Source organism: Peromyscus californicus, unplaced genomic scaffold (genome assembly GCF_007827085.1).
Source record: "Peromyscus californicus insignis strain IS unplaced genomic scaffold, ASM782708v3 Scaffold_7__1_contigs__length_154581171, whole genome shotgun sequence".
Taxonomy (NCBI): Eukaryota; Metazoa; Chordata; class Mammalia; order Rodentia; family Cricetidae; genus Peromyscus; species Peromyscus californicus.
In genome coordinates, this window is record NW_026294595.1 from 3,864,884 (window position 1) to 3,880,026 (window position 15,143).

General features: G+C 52.6%; 1 protein-coding gene across 4 annotated transcripts in view; it reads right to left on the reverse strand.

The window, feature by feature from the left end:
• The window catches only part of Gsn (gelsolin), a 56,572-nt gene that overhangs the window by 12,100 nt on the left and 29,329 nt on the right, over positions 1-15,143 (reverse strand). For 3 of the 4 annotated variants that reach the window (XM_052722528.1, XM_052722527.1, XM_052722525.1), the window contains 7 exons: positions 13,619-13,823; positions 12,924-13,078; positions 6,194-6,355; positions 4,043-4,192; positions 2,974-3,063; positions 1,515-1,647; positions 32-120 (listed from right to left, as the gene is read on the reverse strand). In XM_052722528.1, coding sequence (XP_052578488.1) covers positions 32-120; positions 1,515-1,647; positions 2,974-3,063; positions 4,043-4,192; positions 6,194-6,355; positions 12,924-13,078; positions 13,619-13,814 — 975 coding nt within the window. In that variant the 5' untranslated portion in view covers positions 13,815-13,823. Of the gene's footprint in view, positions 1-31; positions 121-1,514; positions 1,648-2,973; positions 3,064-4,042; positions 4,193-6,193; positions 6,356-12,923; positions 13,079-13,618; positions 13,824-15,050; positions 15,122-15,143 lie in introns of all 4 variants that reach the window. The other variant, XM_052722526.1, reaches the window with a different exon arrangement.

A 15,143-nucleotide genomic window follows, 5' to 3' on the forward strand; every position in this document is an offset into this window, starting at 1 on the left:
AACCTGCCTCTCCCTGGCCTCAGACCCTCACCTGGGTCTGCCTGGGGTATTCCATCTTGGTGATGAAGTCTGAGGCCGTTTTGAGGGCAGCCTTCCGCTCCTCCATGTTAGCCTGCTTGCCTGCCAGAAGTCAAAGAAATGATGTGAGGTCAGCAGCTGTGGTGATTTAAATGAAAATGCCCCCCATAGGTTCATAGAAAGTGGTGCTATTAGGAGGTGTGGCCTTGTTGGAGCTCGTGTGACTTTGTTGGAGGAAGTATGTCACTGGGGTGGACTCTGAGGTTTCAGATGCTCCAGCCAGGCCCAGTGTCGCTCTCTCTTCCTGCTGCCTGCAGATCAGGATGTAGGACTCTCAGCTACTTCTCCAGCACCATGTCTGCCTGCGTGCTGCCATGCCTCATGCCACGACGACAATGGACTAAACCTCTGCACTACTGTTCAGTTAAAGCCAGTCCCAGTTAAATGTTTCCTTAAGATAGTCGCTGTGGTCATGGTGTCTCTTCACAGCAACAGAAACCCTTACACAGCAGCTCAGAAGTCCCTACTCTTCTTAAACTTAGACCATAGATAGCCAGGGAGCATCACCCCTAAGAGCTGAGGGCTTCTAGTTCCAAGAGATGCCCCCTCTGGGGTCCTTGCCAATAACAGCAACCATGACAACCACTGTGGTCCATTTACTGAACACAGATTTGATACCATAACTACACAGAGATCACTTCATTTAATCCACATAACAGCCTTAAATCATAGAGGTCACGGCTGTCTTGGTCCCTCTCTTATATAAGGAAATGGGTGTCTCAGAGAGGTCACGGAAGTTAGCCCAGGCCACACACTGGACACAGAAGGCTCCTCCCTCCCCACAGCCAGGCCTCTGCTCCAGCCCTGGAGAGCTTCAAAGAGTCAGGTGAGGCCCTGGCCAGTCCACGCCCAGATCCCTCCGACAGCCAGCCCAGCAAGTTCTTGCTGTCTCCACCCACTACCTCCCTCCCTTTTCCCAGCACCAGTATCCAGCATCTGAAGAAGCACTCAGGGTGGGGAGGTGGGAGGGAGACTTCTCAGATGTCTCTGGACTCTCAAAAGCCTAACAGGAGACACTCCATCCACAAAGAACACCCTGGTGCCTCCTGTACAATCACCTTCACAAAGGCTCCCACCCCCAGCGGAGAGCAAGCCATACAATAACATACTGCTGACCTCATTCAGTATGCTGGGGCCCAAGAGTTTTGGACCCACAAAGCTACACCTTTTAAAGATATATAAATTTTACATAGTGTCAATTAACTTCTCAGAGGACTGATCTCATCGCACACTTGGCAAACATTCATTTGAATCCAAACAGGGACTCAGGCTCTGCAAGAGCCTAGGACCATACAGTGAGCCAACTGCAAAGCTAGGCATTAGCTTAGGATCCTGATTGCTTTTCTTTGTTCCAGAAGCCTCCAACACTGTTCTCCCTGGGTCTGAGGTCCCAGAAGCCTCTAGAGACCAATGGAACCTAGGCACCTGCCCTGTACCTTTCCAGACAAAGATTTTCCCATCTCGGCCATGGTCCAGGATGAAACAGTCCTCAGATTTCAAGGCGCCCTGGGCGAATGGGTTCTCATCAGCCACGAGGGAGACTGACATGCTGCCTGCACCGTTGGAGACCTGTGGGGATGGAGAAGGGGCACGTGAGCACCTAAAGGCAGGCAGAGATCATTGTCCAGGCCCATCCAGCTCTGCAGCACAGTCAAGCATGTTATCTAGCATGTAACACGGATGCTGCACCTGGAATAGGAAGGTGGATAAACGGAGCAAGGGAGGATCCTGGGGTTGAGCATGTAGCTCTGCTTGCCTAGTATGCACAAAGCCTGGGGTTCTATTCCCCCAGCACCCCACAAACCAGGTGTGGTGTGCACACCTGTAATCCTAGAACTCAGGAGGAGAAGGCAGGAAGATCAGAAATTCAAGGTCATCCTCAACTACGTAGTGAGACTTTGTCTTAGGAAAAGGTGTAGGGCCTCCGAGAAGTTGTAAAGAGTTTGCTGAGAAGCCTTTGAGATCATAAAGAATGAGAAGAAAAATGACAATAACCAGACATGGTGTGCTGCTCCGGATTGCACTTAAAACGAACTTGGAGAATGAGAATTACGCCTGTAATTGGTTGTCAGCATTGGCCCTATCTCGGATGCTTAGCTGAGAATGTCTGCTCACATTAGGATGCTGAGGAGAAGCTGGAGGAGGTTATGCGGACCATTTCTACAATACTCTTGGAAATCTAAGAACTTCTAATACAAAGAGTTCATTCAACTTCAAAACAAGGTGTCCACCAGTCAAATTTCACAAGACTGGCTCTGAGTAAGCGGAGGCTCCTGAGTCCCTGAGGAAGGAGCTGTGGGAGCTGGGGACCGTCACATGGGCCTCATCCTGGATTCCAAAATGAGAGGGAAGGGATGAAGGCTGGCACCAGCCTGATGATGTGCACAAGCCACGGCCCTGGGATGGGCCCCAGCACTGGACCCAAACCGGAAATGTGAGCCATAACCCTCACCCTCACCCCAGTCCGAAGGTGGCTCCCGGAAATCCTACAAAATTCTGCAAAGATGACCCTCTGGCTGGGCACAGTGGTGCCCACCTGTAATCCCAGGACTTGGATGGCTGAGGCATGAGGCTCAAGGCTAGCCTGGACTACACAGTAAGACAAGATCATGTCAAACAAATAACAAAAAACCCAAACTCAAACCAAAACAACAACAAAGTTTGTTTCTTTTTGCAGGGAGGGGTGGGGACCCAAGCTCTACACATCCAGCAGAGCCGCCCTCCGACTCTGGCTTCAGGAGAACAACAGACACGCTGGGACCTGGGGTGTCAGTCCCTGACGGACAGACGGACGGACGGACGGACGGAGGGATGCAGGGCAGCTGAGGAAGGCGGGGCCTCCTGTCTCCCCAGCCTGGCCCTGTTTAGTGCGGAACTAGTACCCCTGGGGCTCACCTTGTAGAGCTTGGCCAGCTTTCGATTGGCCGCATCCTCCTTGGCTGTGTCCTCGGTACCTGCAGGCAGGGTTGGCTTGGGGCCCAGCACCTGGAGGAGGTGTGGAGATGGGGTGGAAGGTGACCATGAGCATGGAGGCTTTTGAGAGAGCTCCCCAGCAGGCCGGAACCTGCCTGGCCCTGACATCTTGAATCTACTTTTCCTTCAGAGAAAAAGTTCCCATGACCTGCCTGTCAATGCCCTTCCCACTCTGTGCCCCGAGTCCAGGCTGGACCTTCCCTCAGTCATCTGCTTCGCACTGGGGCCCACTGCAAAGGCCAAACATCTGGCCGGGACTGGAGGGGATCTCACTTACCACTCTCCATTCACAGCAAGAGGCGCTGGGAGCTGGAGAGACAATGCTTACTTGATCTCAACAGCCTCTAGGAGGCGGTCAGAATTGGAACCTCAACTGCCATGACTTCAGGCCTGTTTGCTCAGTTCCATTCGAGGTCTTAATCCTGCCTACTGGCCCTGATGTCTGGGATCTTTTTCTTTCTCCCCATAAAATCCCTTTGCTCTTTGCAAAAATCAGAACTAGATGCCCCCAGCAAGTGGGAGCAAAAGTGGCCCAGAGCAGACACTCCCCTCCTCTTCCTGGGGAACCTTGCCTCCATCGGTAGGTTCTCAAAGCATGGCAGCTGACAACCCCATCATACTAGTAACTAAATAACATAAATAAACAGGAATGTCAGCAGAGGGCATTGACGGCTGGGTCTCAGTAGTTCCAGGTAGTCCTCAAAAAATGTTGGGAGGACCTCTTTCCTAACCTGCTCCTTTGGAAGACTGGGTCCTCCTCGATGGAGGGTGTGACGTGCACTCCCAGCATGCACCACACCTGTGATTCCAGCTTAGTTCTCAGGGGAGTTGAGTTGCAGGGAGCCACCTACTCCCTAAATGTTCAGGCGGGTAAAAAACAAAACCAGGTCTGCAGGAGCAGGGTAGGGGCCTTACTAAATAACCCTTCATAAAGAAGGCAGGGGTAGCCTGCCCCCTCCCCCCGTCCACCCCACCCATACCCCACAGACACCTGGAGCATCGCTTCTGGCTCTCCACCCTCTTCAGACACGTGTACTCGGGCACGGCCACTCCTCTCGTTGTCCCGGATATCCTTGGACACCTGTGTGGCCTTCAGCCTTTCAAATCTGTTGCTGCTGGAGCCACACCACTGATAGATATCCTGTAAGACAGAGCGCCCAGGGGGTCAGGGCCCAGCCTTTGCACAAGCCTGCCTGGAAGGAGGCAATGTGCAGACTGTGGCTATGTCCAAGCTTCCCTTGGCCTGTGCTTGCCCAGGTGAGGGCCAGCAGGCCACACGTGCATGTCACCTAGATTGCTGCCTGGTATGGACTGCATGTAATTTGTTCCTCTGCCGTTCATGTTAAAGTTTGATGGCCACTGTGGCTGCGCTGGGATTAATATCTTTCACGTAGGTTCAGTATTTCCTACTCCAGCACAGGTCACCTCTGTCTCTCAACTGTTTTGCACAGGGCCCTTTGCCTGTCTACAGCAGCCATTTTGTAAAGCAGCTGGTCACTCCCCAGTCTGTGAGCCTAAATCAACTTTTACGTAATTATGTCATCTCCGAGCTTCTGTTATAGCAGAACTGCAAGCACTGTTTACAGCTCCCTCAGCCTCTTAGAAACCAAGGCTGAGGAGAGTTCAACACCAAAGAGGAAGGTCTCCTGTGCATAATTTCAGAAATGTGCAAAGCGAGTCTATCCTGTCGAGAGAGTTCCAGATGAGGGCTGTCCTCAGAGGTAAAGACTGGGAGGGAACTGCTGTGGGATGGTCTGTATGTCAAATGTGTTGCTGATTGGTCAATAAATAAATCACTGATTGGCCAGTGGCTAGGCAGGAAGTATAGGTGGGACAAGGAGGAGAATAAAGCTGGGAAGTGGAAGGCTGAGTGAGAGAGACACTGCCAGCCGCCACGATGACAAACAGCATGTGAAGATGCCAGTAAGCCACGAGCCATGTGGCAAGGTATAGATTAATGGAAATGGATTAATTTAAGCTGTAAGAACAGTTAGCAAGAAGCCTGCCACGGCCATACAGTTTGTAAGCAATATAAGTCTCTGTGTTTACTTGGTCGGGTCTGAGCTGCTGTGGGACTGGCGGGTAACAGAGATTTGTCCTGACTGTGGGCCAGGCAGGAAAACTCTACCTACAGGGAACAGCCCACGCTTTCTAGGTAACTGTGATGTTCTGTTTCTTGATCTTCAATTAGATAGGAGTTTGACAGGTACATTCACTGGGTGAAATCCACAGAACAGCAGTTCGAATTAGAACATGCCAAGCCATTTTACTTCAACAAAAAACTACACCCAGGCTAAAGATATGGCTCAGCAGTTCAGAGCACTGGCTGTTCTTTCAGAGGACCTGGGTTCAACCCCCAGCACCCACATGGCAGCTCACAGCCATCTACAACTCCAGTCCGAGAGGATCCAACTCCCTCTTCTGGCCTCTGTAGACACCAGGCACACATGCAGTACACAGAGATATATGTAGACAAAACACCATTACACATAAAATAATTTTAAGACATTTTTTTAAAAGCCTATGCTAAGTCAAGATACAACTTTATACCACAGGTACATATGCACACAAGTTTTGGGGTGCAATGTCTGGCTATGACCATTTGCAGGTTTGTGCTCATGTGGAGCTATGAGGCAAGTATGTAGGAAGCATCACCCATGCAAGTAGGTGTAGGTGGGCCTGGGGATATGTGCATCACACACATCGTCACATACCAAATACATATGCAACCAATGATGCGCATGTCATACACTGTGGGTCCAAGTCTGGGCACTTGCTGCAGTGCGAGTGTCCACAGTGGACAAGAGCCTACAGGTTTCGCCCACAACTGCCATGTGCTTAGAAATGAGTGTCTATGTTTTAAAAGGTCAAGAGATATCAGAGAGTCTGTGTATCAAAAACATTGTGCAAATGATGAGGACCAAAGATCCATGCATACATGCATGACATTCTTGGATCCGCATGTGGGAATCTAGGAGTACCAGACTCATCTGTACTGGGTTTGTGTGCCCAACACAGACTTTCTGGTCCCTGTGGCCTGCCCCGAGTGTTCATGCACCTGTTCACGAGTGTTTCCCCTCCCCAGAGTCAGACCTAGCCAAGTTCACCACAGCAACCCTGGAGAAGGGCAGGCAAGACTCACGTTTCCCAGGTCCAGAATGAAGCAGTCACCATTGTTGAAGCTGTCCCAGGACACAGGCACCTCGGTGGCACGGACTGCACGGCGTCCTTTGACCTGTAGGAGCCTCTGTACCACCACCTCATTGGGTACCACATGCTTGAATCCAGATGCCACGCCTCCTTTCTGTCAGGTCAAGGGGACAGTGTTAGTCCAGGGCAGAAGGTCCAGTGAAGTAGATATGGGGGGTGGGGCATAGGACTGAGGGGAGGGAAATTCTGGCCAGTGGATGCTCAGCTAAGCCAGGACTTCCACTGTTACTGTGTCTGATACCGAGACATTCTTTTTTTTTTTTTTTTTTTTAAAGATTTATTATTTATGATGTATACAGTGTTCTGCCTGCACACCAGAAGAGGGCACCAGATCTTATTACAGATGTTTGTGAGCCAACATGTGGTTGCTGGGAATTGAACTCAGGACCTCTGGAAGAGCAGCAAGTGCTCTTAACCTCTGAGCCATCTCTCCAGCCCCACCGAGACATTCTTTGCTGAGGTTCAGAAAATAAATAACATTTACCCAAGACCACACAGCTAAGAAGTAATAGATTCCCTACACATGACACCCACTGATTCTTACTCTCCACCCAAAAGATCCCTTGGAGCCACTTCCCCGAACCAAAGGACTGCAAACATTCCTCTCTCAAAGCCAGCATTCCCCAAGACACCTACTCAAGATATTCTTCAAGGAAAGGGATCCACGATCAAAGTGTAGGGAATGCTCCTTACTCACTCACCCTGCTGTTGCACAGAGCACAGGAACACAGTGAAGGCTCCCACAGCGAACACACCTGCTTGCCTTCTGTTTCAGAGCCCCTCCCCAGCTCACCACTTTGCCCCAGCTCACCCTGTTCCAGCACCCGTTCTGAAAACCATGTGTTTCTAAGTGCTAACCCACTCATCCCAGTCCTTCCATCCTCCAAGGCTGACGGTCCTCCTGGACTTCCCCAGCCCACATCATCCATCTCCTTCCTCCTGTGGTGTGGAGTCCACTTGGGCCTTCAGAGGCAGGCAGTGGGAAGGCACAGCCCTCCCTCCACCACAGTGCCAGATGACTTTGGATGATCTTCTTCCCTCTCTCAGCCTCAGGCTTCTCCTCCACCCCTCAGCCACCACCAGCTGCTGAAGGGACCGGCTCATGGGCTTCCCTGCCCCAGTTGCCGCACACCCTTGGTTCAGTAGGAAGCCAAAGGAAGCTGGGATTTCTCCAGCTCCAGGTACTCACAGTCCTCGACCTTACATTCATTTCGCCTAAACCGAAGCCCAGAGAAGTGAAGCGCTTCCCTGGGCATGACCAGCAAGCCTGTGGCACAGTCAGGGCTTACCGCCTGCTAAAGGACTTCTCCCTGTTCCACACACCACAGGGCGGGAGCTCAGGGCTCCTGTGGGTCCTCAGACCACCCAGCCAGGACCCTATCTGCCCACCTCCCTTGGGTGCTGCCCGGCCCTCGCCATACAGACTTGATGGAGGCAAGTGGGGAGGGGCAGTCATTTCAAACCAGGCTCCTGCTATGCACAGTAACGGTAAGAGCTACGGACGAGTTTGTCACGTGAGCACACCCACCATTGCTACACATTTCATATGTATCTCACAGGTGAGGAGCGCAGAGCCCACACATGCAGAGACTTGCCTAACCTCGCACAGTGGGATGGATGGCGGAACCTTGATCAAAACTCAGCACGTCTAAATCTACAAAGCCATGTTCTTCCCCCCAAACATCCCCAAGGGGTCACTCATCTAACACAAGCAAGTTCCCGTTGCTGGGGCTAGAGCGCCCTCTGGTGTCCCTTCTTGGTGTGGGCGTAAGGCCTATTCAGCTTTGCCCAGGCCTAAGGCAAAGCACTCAGTTTGGACTGACTTGCCCTCACCCTGTCAGGAGCACTTCTGGCAGAGCTGTGGGTGCCACCAGGTATGAATGACCTCAGTGTGGAGCAGGGCTACATCCATAGTTCCCCCCGTGACTCAGGAAGTCAGCAAGTCAATAGCAAGTCAGGAACTTTTTCTATCATAGAAAGAACAAACCTAAGTTCTGGCAAGGGCCCAGGTGGCCATGATGCCTGAGATCCAAGAAAGTGAGTAGGGGCTGGAGGAGAGCAAGGGTTGAGGCAGGATGGTCCTAAGAGTCACCAGGGACCAGGTAGGGGGGGAAACCTGGGCAGCATTCCCTATCGCCCTGTGCTCACTCCACAGTGACCCACAGGACCCCAGGGCACCGTGACTGACAGACAGTAAGGCTGGGAACCCGCTGTCCATGCAGGACTCACAGCCTCTAAGGAGGACAGTTATTGCATCAATTCCTGGGCAAGGAATAGCAGTCCTGAGGCCTAGACACGTGACCAGGCTCCCCCACCAGGTGGCTGCACAGATGGACTCCAAGCCCATGTTCTTCTGCCTTTTAGAACCAGCCTCACTGCAGTCAGCCCTGGGGCTCCTGAGAGTCTGTGGGCCTTGCTCAGGTGGATAGCAAGAATGAGGGGGTCCGAGAAGCTTTTCTAATAAGCGGGTGCCAAGAGGACCTGCGGTACTGGTTCCTCAGACACAAAGGAGTGTGGGGATAGGAGAGACTCTCTGCTTGCTTTATACACTCGAAAATAGTTTTACTTGTTCAAGCATGCCTTTTGTTCTGCTTTTTAAAAATAACTCTTTGGCTGGGCGGTAGTAGGCATGCCTTTAATCCCAGCACTCAGCAGGCAGAGGCAGGTGGATCTCTGTGAGTTTGAGGCCAGCCTGGTCTAGAGAGTTCCAGCATAGCCAAGGCTCCACAGAGAAACCCTGTCTCTAAACAAAAAACAAAAACCCAAAAACTCTTTGAAGCTTTGTGTCATTAATCTCAGCCATGAGGATTCTCCTTATCAGTTCTCTCCCTTTCCCTTTCTATCTCTCCCTCCCTCCCCCCCCCCCCCCCCCCCGACACTGGGAATGGGATCTGGGATCTGCACGGGTTAGGCAAACACTCAGCTGCATCCTTGGCCTTTTTTTTTTTTTTTTTTTTTGGTTTTTCGAGACAGGGTTTCTCTATGTAGTTTTTGCGCCTTTCCTGGAACTCGCTTTGTAGACCAGGTTGGCCTCGAACTCACAGAGATCTGCCTGCCTCTGCCTCCCGAGTGCCCGGCTTCCTTGGCCTTTTTTTTAACTTCTTACTTTGAGACAGCCTTGATATATTACCAAGGTTGGTATTGAACTTGCAATTCTCCTGCCTCAGCCCCTCAAGTAGCTGGGATTACAGTCCTGTGCTGTGAAGCCCAGCTTCTCTTTCTTTACAAAGTTTATAAAGTGAAAGAATGCCTGATTATACACACACACACACACACACACACACACACACACACACTAAATACAGCAAGACACCATTAGATGTACAAAGGAAAGGATGGGAATTTTTAGAATTTTTCTGTTACTTTTTTTAAGGATTGATTATTGCTGTCTAGTCTAATCTTTGGGTGGGAAGAGATCAGCATCAAATTCTTCTAACAAAATCCCACAGGCACAGGGTGAATTGTTTAAAGAGCCATTCTCTGAATTAAAGACACAAAGCTGACAGACAGGTTTGTGGAAAGAGCCAAGGTAACCAACCACCATTGGTTTGTGCCTTCTGGGATGGGGTCTCAGGACCAATCCCTCTGAGAGTTCTCCTTAGTGTTGGCTAGTCTGTGTTCAGCTTGCCTTATTCAGCTACTGGGGATCCGGGGGGGCACTAAAATTCCCATTAAAAACAAACATAAACAACTAAAAACCTTGCTGGGGCTGGACTCACCCATCCTCTACCCAGAGTCCTTTCCTAAGACAAGGCCCCAGCAGCTGTCTGGTCTCCAGCTGTCTCATGGTCCAGGACTCCCAAGACTGATAAGCCTAGATTCTCTTCGAGCAAAGGACTTAAAATAACCCAGCCCTTGGGGGATCCCCAGGGTGGTGGGTGAAGATGAAAGGGAGAGCCGGAAGGGTGAGTGACAAAGGATCAGAGCCCACCCACCCTCACCCAGGACAGTGACAGGAACGAATGACCGGGGTGACAGAACAATAAGACAACTCTTCCTGTCGGCTCCGTGTCCCCTCGCTGCCCCTTCTCTGTTCCAGGACAGAGGTGGCTCCCGGGAGGCTTTCATAGAAACAAGTCTTGTGTAACAGGCCTGGCTCCTCGGCATCTATAATGGATGAGGTGGGGAGGCCAAGGACCTCAGTCTGGGCCTGCCAAGTGCGGGGGCGGGCAACCTGAAGGTCTGCAGGAGGTGGTAAACACCGGCCTCCCATGTCCTCCAGGGACCAGGTCCTTTCGTGACTGAAGCCCCAAATCTGAGCCCTGACTGGGACCTGCTTCTCAAGTGTTCCTCAGAGCACGGTCAAGAACACCCCAGAAAACCCCTTTGATAAAGGAGAGGCTAGTTAGATAAGCAGTGGACGAGCCCCACAGAGCTAAGGTCGGGGGCTCTTGGAACATCACTCTGGACTAGCTCTCCGCTGTGCTAGAGCCTTCACACTTGAGTCTGCGTCTCATCCACATCACTGCCCAGCTGCGAGACTTGGGCAGGGTGCTTAGCACCCAGTACTTCACGTTCCTCCTTCACACAGTGCGGCCAGTACTGGCGACGGACCTCACAGTACCAAAGAAACTGAGTGAAGGGCATGCAAATGATGTGAGCACATTCTCCTAGCTCATAGAGATTCCACAGAACCTCAGCTTTCTCATCTATGAAACGGGAACACCACTGCCACCCCAGTTAAGCAATGGTGAGAATGAAATGGGATTCTGTAGGAAATCCTCAATATATAGTGTACCTCTGTCTCCAAACCTGGGCCACCCATAGCCTGCTCAATATATAGTGTACCTCCGTCTCCAAACCTGGGCCGCCCATAGCCTGCTCAATATATGCTGTACCTCCGTCTCCAAACCTGGGCCGCCCATAGCCTGCTCTGCAATGTTATCTGGCCTGGTAATCTGTCCTTGTGTTCAAGACAACTGTCACATTTCTATCTGCTCAGCTTTCCCCAAGGCAACAGGTAACTGAGGCAGATGGACGACCGTGATGCCTGTGAGAGCTGACCCCGTGAGTCCTCCGACTCCCCCTCTTCCTTCCAGGATTCAGTGGGTCGACTCTCTGAAGACTGACAGTCCTCTCTAGTCTCCTGCCCTGCCCCACCCCCACCCCCTGGACACCCAATGCTCAGTGTAGAGTCTGACAGAATCGGAGGGGGGGGGGGGGGCAACGACCCAGGCTGGGCCTCCACCACCTGTTATGTGACCCTTTGGAGCCTCGAGGACAAAACCGGATCACACAGGTTCCCAGTACCACACCTGCCTTCCCTCTTTCCTTCCTTCCCGTACTCCCCAGTCAAGTGTTTAGAAAAGGCCTCCTGAAGCTCAGCTGGCCTGTGGATGTACCAGCTAGCAGAATGTGACCTTAAACTCTTGACCTTCTGCCCCCTAAAGTCTGGGATCAGAGCGTGTGCCACCACACCCAGCTTGATCTAGGAGCCTGAAACTGTCCACTGAGTGAATGACCAATGGAGAGACTATGCTGGTCTGTCTGCGGCAAGACTTGGCCCCCCACTTCTTCTTCCTCAGGATTTCAAGGACCCGGAGGACGGCAGGAGGAGGGCAGAGCTGCTTAGCTGGGCAGCGGCAGGAGCTCAGCCACAGTAACTCCCCAAATGCGGCTGGGTACATGCCAGGAAAGCCAGCCCAGCCCCACCCATCCCGGGCTGCTGGTCCAGGACACACTGTCTCTTGGTATCTAAGTGTCACAGGTCCTCCTCCATCACTCAGTCCCTGTCCCTCACCTGGGAATGAGGGAGGTACTTCTGCATTGACAAAGGGGGCTCTGAGGGCCAGAGAGCGGCAGAGGCACAGGTAGGGTATGTCCTCCCTGGAACCCGGCCACAGGAGACAGGTTGGTTTAGTGGAAACTGGGAGATTGACAGGCCATCTGGGTTCCGGTCTAACTCCACCGAACTAACTGTGTGAGCCTGGTCCAATTGCTCAACCTCTCCGTACTTCAGTTGCTCCGGCCCCCATAAAATGAGAGCTCTAGATTCATCTCGTTCATAAACTTGTAATCTCCTCTCTACCCTAAACAAAGAGAACTGAGCTTCTCTTGAACTCTTCAAGGAGCCAAGCTTTGGGACATTTCCCAGCCACCTCTGCCCCACATCCTCTCCCTGAAACTGTAGGACAGGTACAACTGGCTCTCTGACACCCAGAGACACAGGCAGGCTCTGGTGTCAGGGGGTGCTGGAGGCTGCACAGCATATTGGGGTACAGTTGCCAGGGTTCCCAGCTTGGCTTTGATCCTGTCTGGCCGGAAGCTTAGGGACAAACTATGGTACAGACGTATAAAAGTCCAAGTTCAAGGGGAAAGATGTGTGTGAATGAAAGGAGCCTGTCAGCAAAGCCCTAGCAGGGTGCATGACTGGGACTTGGTACAGCCCCTCGGGGCTGTGAGAAGGCCACCATGGGCTCCCTCTGATGTGGGAAGAAGACACTCCAAAGATGTAGAGAACCTTCTTTTCATTGTAAGACAAAGAATCAGAAGCTCAAGGAGGGAGTTTGGCTTGTCCAAGGCCACCACACTGAGACGACAGACCAGGGTTCAAACCCACGGCTGAGAAGCCAGAGCCTGACATGTGGCCTGTCTGTCCATCACTCCACAAAGCTGGGAGACCGTGAGCACTGGCCAGCCAAATAAAGTAAATGCCAACCCACCTTGTACTTCAGTCCGGACTTGAAGTAGCCGAGGAAGGTGGAGGACTCAAAGCCCTGGACCTCACGGTGCTGCACAGCCCGGCCGTTCAGATAGTCATCCAGCTGCACAGTAAAGATGGCGGCCGCCCCGCTCTCATCCTGGCTGCACTCATTACCTGGGGACATCAGGGAACATCAGGGCAGCATGGGACCAGCATCTGGAAGCCTTTGGGGAGGAGGCATCCAGAGCCAACAGCTCTGCTCTGGCCTGGCTATAGAAACTGAGCGAGTCCCTCCCTGCTTTCCAAGAGCCTCAGTTACTCCATCTGTATAATGGGGTAACCCTAAAACAGACCAGAGCCAATGTTAGAGACTCTATGCTCCTAACTGTGAAGAGTAAATGAAGGAGTGATTGGAGCTGAGCTAAGGAAGTGCAGGGGACCCAGGGTCCCCAGTCACCTAGCATCACTTGTTTTACATCTTGTGAGGTAGCATAGCTGTCAGCACGTTCACTCTATAAAAAACACTGGGAAGTTACTGAAAGGCAGATCACAGGTCAAGGGGCAGAGCTGGGACCTGAACATGGCCAGGCTGGCTCTAGAGTGTAGTGGCATGGAACCACTAACCAAGGCCTGACATACGGATCACCGGGTTCAAAGTGTCCAGGTATATCCACGCTTTGTAGGGGGGTGGGGTGAGCAGGAACACTTACTCACCCAGCCAATAGTGGAGGTCATACTGCAGATTCCCATTCCTCAACTGCACTGTCTTCAGGATGAGATACGCGTCACCCGTGAAGAAGTCTCCATAGAGGTTGCGGGGCACAGGTACCAGGTCAAACTTCTCCACACGCCAGATCTGCAGGCCAGGCTCCTTCCCTGCCTTGAGGAACTCGGGGTGCTCCACCACCATGGTGCTGGGCTGCAGAGAGACAGGGCAGAGCCTGAGCGGGGGTGTGGGTCTCAGCAGGGAGAGACCCCAGGCAGAGGGAGGGCAGGTTCCAGCGCCAGGACTGACTCACTTGAGCCTCCTGCTCTCCTGTGGTGGAGGAGAAGCAGCCCCTTTCTGGGAGTTGAGCGTACTCATCCTCAGCTCAGGCTAGGCCAGTCTGCCTCCCACTCTGCTCCTCACTTGTTTATTGTTATGGAGGAGGCAGAGAGCCCTACTCCCTTTGCTGCCAATGGGCCAGCTAAGGCACAGAGAGGCAGGACCCTCGGTTAGGGAACAACATAGAGGGTGTCCCTGGGATCCCGGGTGGTGGTGGCAACTCTCCCGGTCCCCAGAGACTCTGCTCGCTTCCTTCCAGCACCTTCTTGGCTTGGAACTCATCATTCACCCCTACTCCGCAAACAGGTAAACTGAGGACCAGATGATGGAAAGGGGCGTGAGCCTGGGTCACATGGCCTTTTTGTGTTTGCTCTTTGAAACAGGGAAGATCACTTCGGGCCCCTCCATCTTCCATCATACCCCGAGAAAGGATTGGCTTAGTGGGCCCAAGTGGCCTCCTGCGCTGTCTGCCTCCTCCCACCTGCCCCACCCCAGAACCCACCCCATTTCCACGTCTCGGAAAAGGGGGAGGGATGGAGCCTGAAGTCTGCAGGAACCTGTTAGGAGGAGAAGGTCGAGGGTGGGAAAGGCTGCCAGGCATGCTGGGGGGTGGGGGGTGGGGGTGGGGTGGCGATGGGACAGAAGGTTAGGTTGGCGCCTAAGAATGGAAGTCAGCAGGTCACCTTGGCCAGAAGGAGGTCTGGTAGGAACAAAAATCAGGCCGGAGAAGTTAGAACAGACTCAAAAGTTAGAGAAACTCAGACAAGTGGAGGAGAGCACGAAAGGAGACGGCAGGTGGGAGGGGCGGGGGACGGGAGACCACAGTCAAGGTCGAGAGGAGAGAATAACAGTCATGTCCATAGGTATTCGTAGGGAAACGGGGTGCGGGGGGGGGCAGGCATCAAATAAGGAGGACTCTGACAGCACGGATGGAAGTAGGGCAGACACAAGAAATTACACATGGTAAAGGAGATGGGAACCGAATCAGTAGTGGGGGAGAGATCCGGCTAAGGTGAGGTTAGCCTGCAGGGAGGGAAACAGCCTTGACCCAGGGCCCCCACCCTCGCCCCCAGGAGCCCCGAAGCAGCAAGACATACTTACAAAGCAACAAAACAGTTTTTCCATTCTACACCTGAATAACTCCCCTTTTCCTAGCGCTGTATCTGCAAGAACTTACAATAGACAATTACTCGG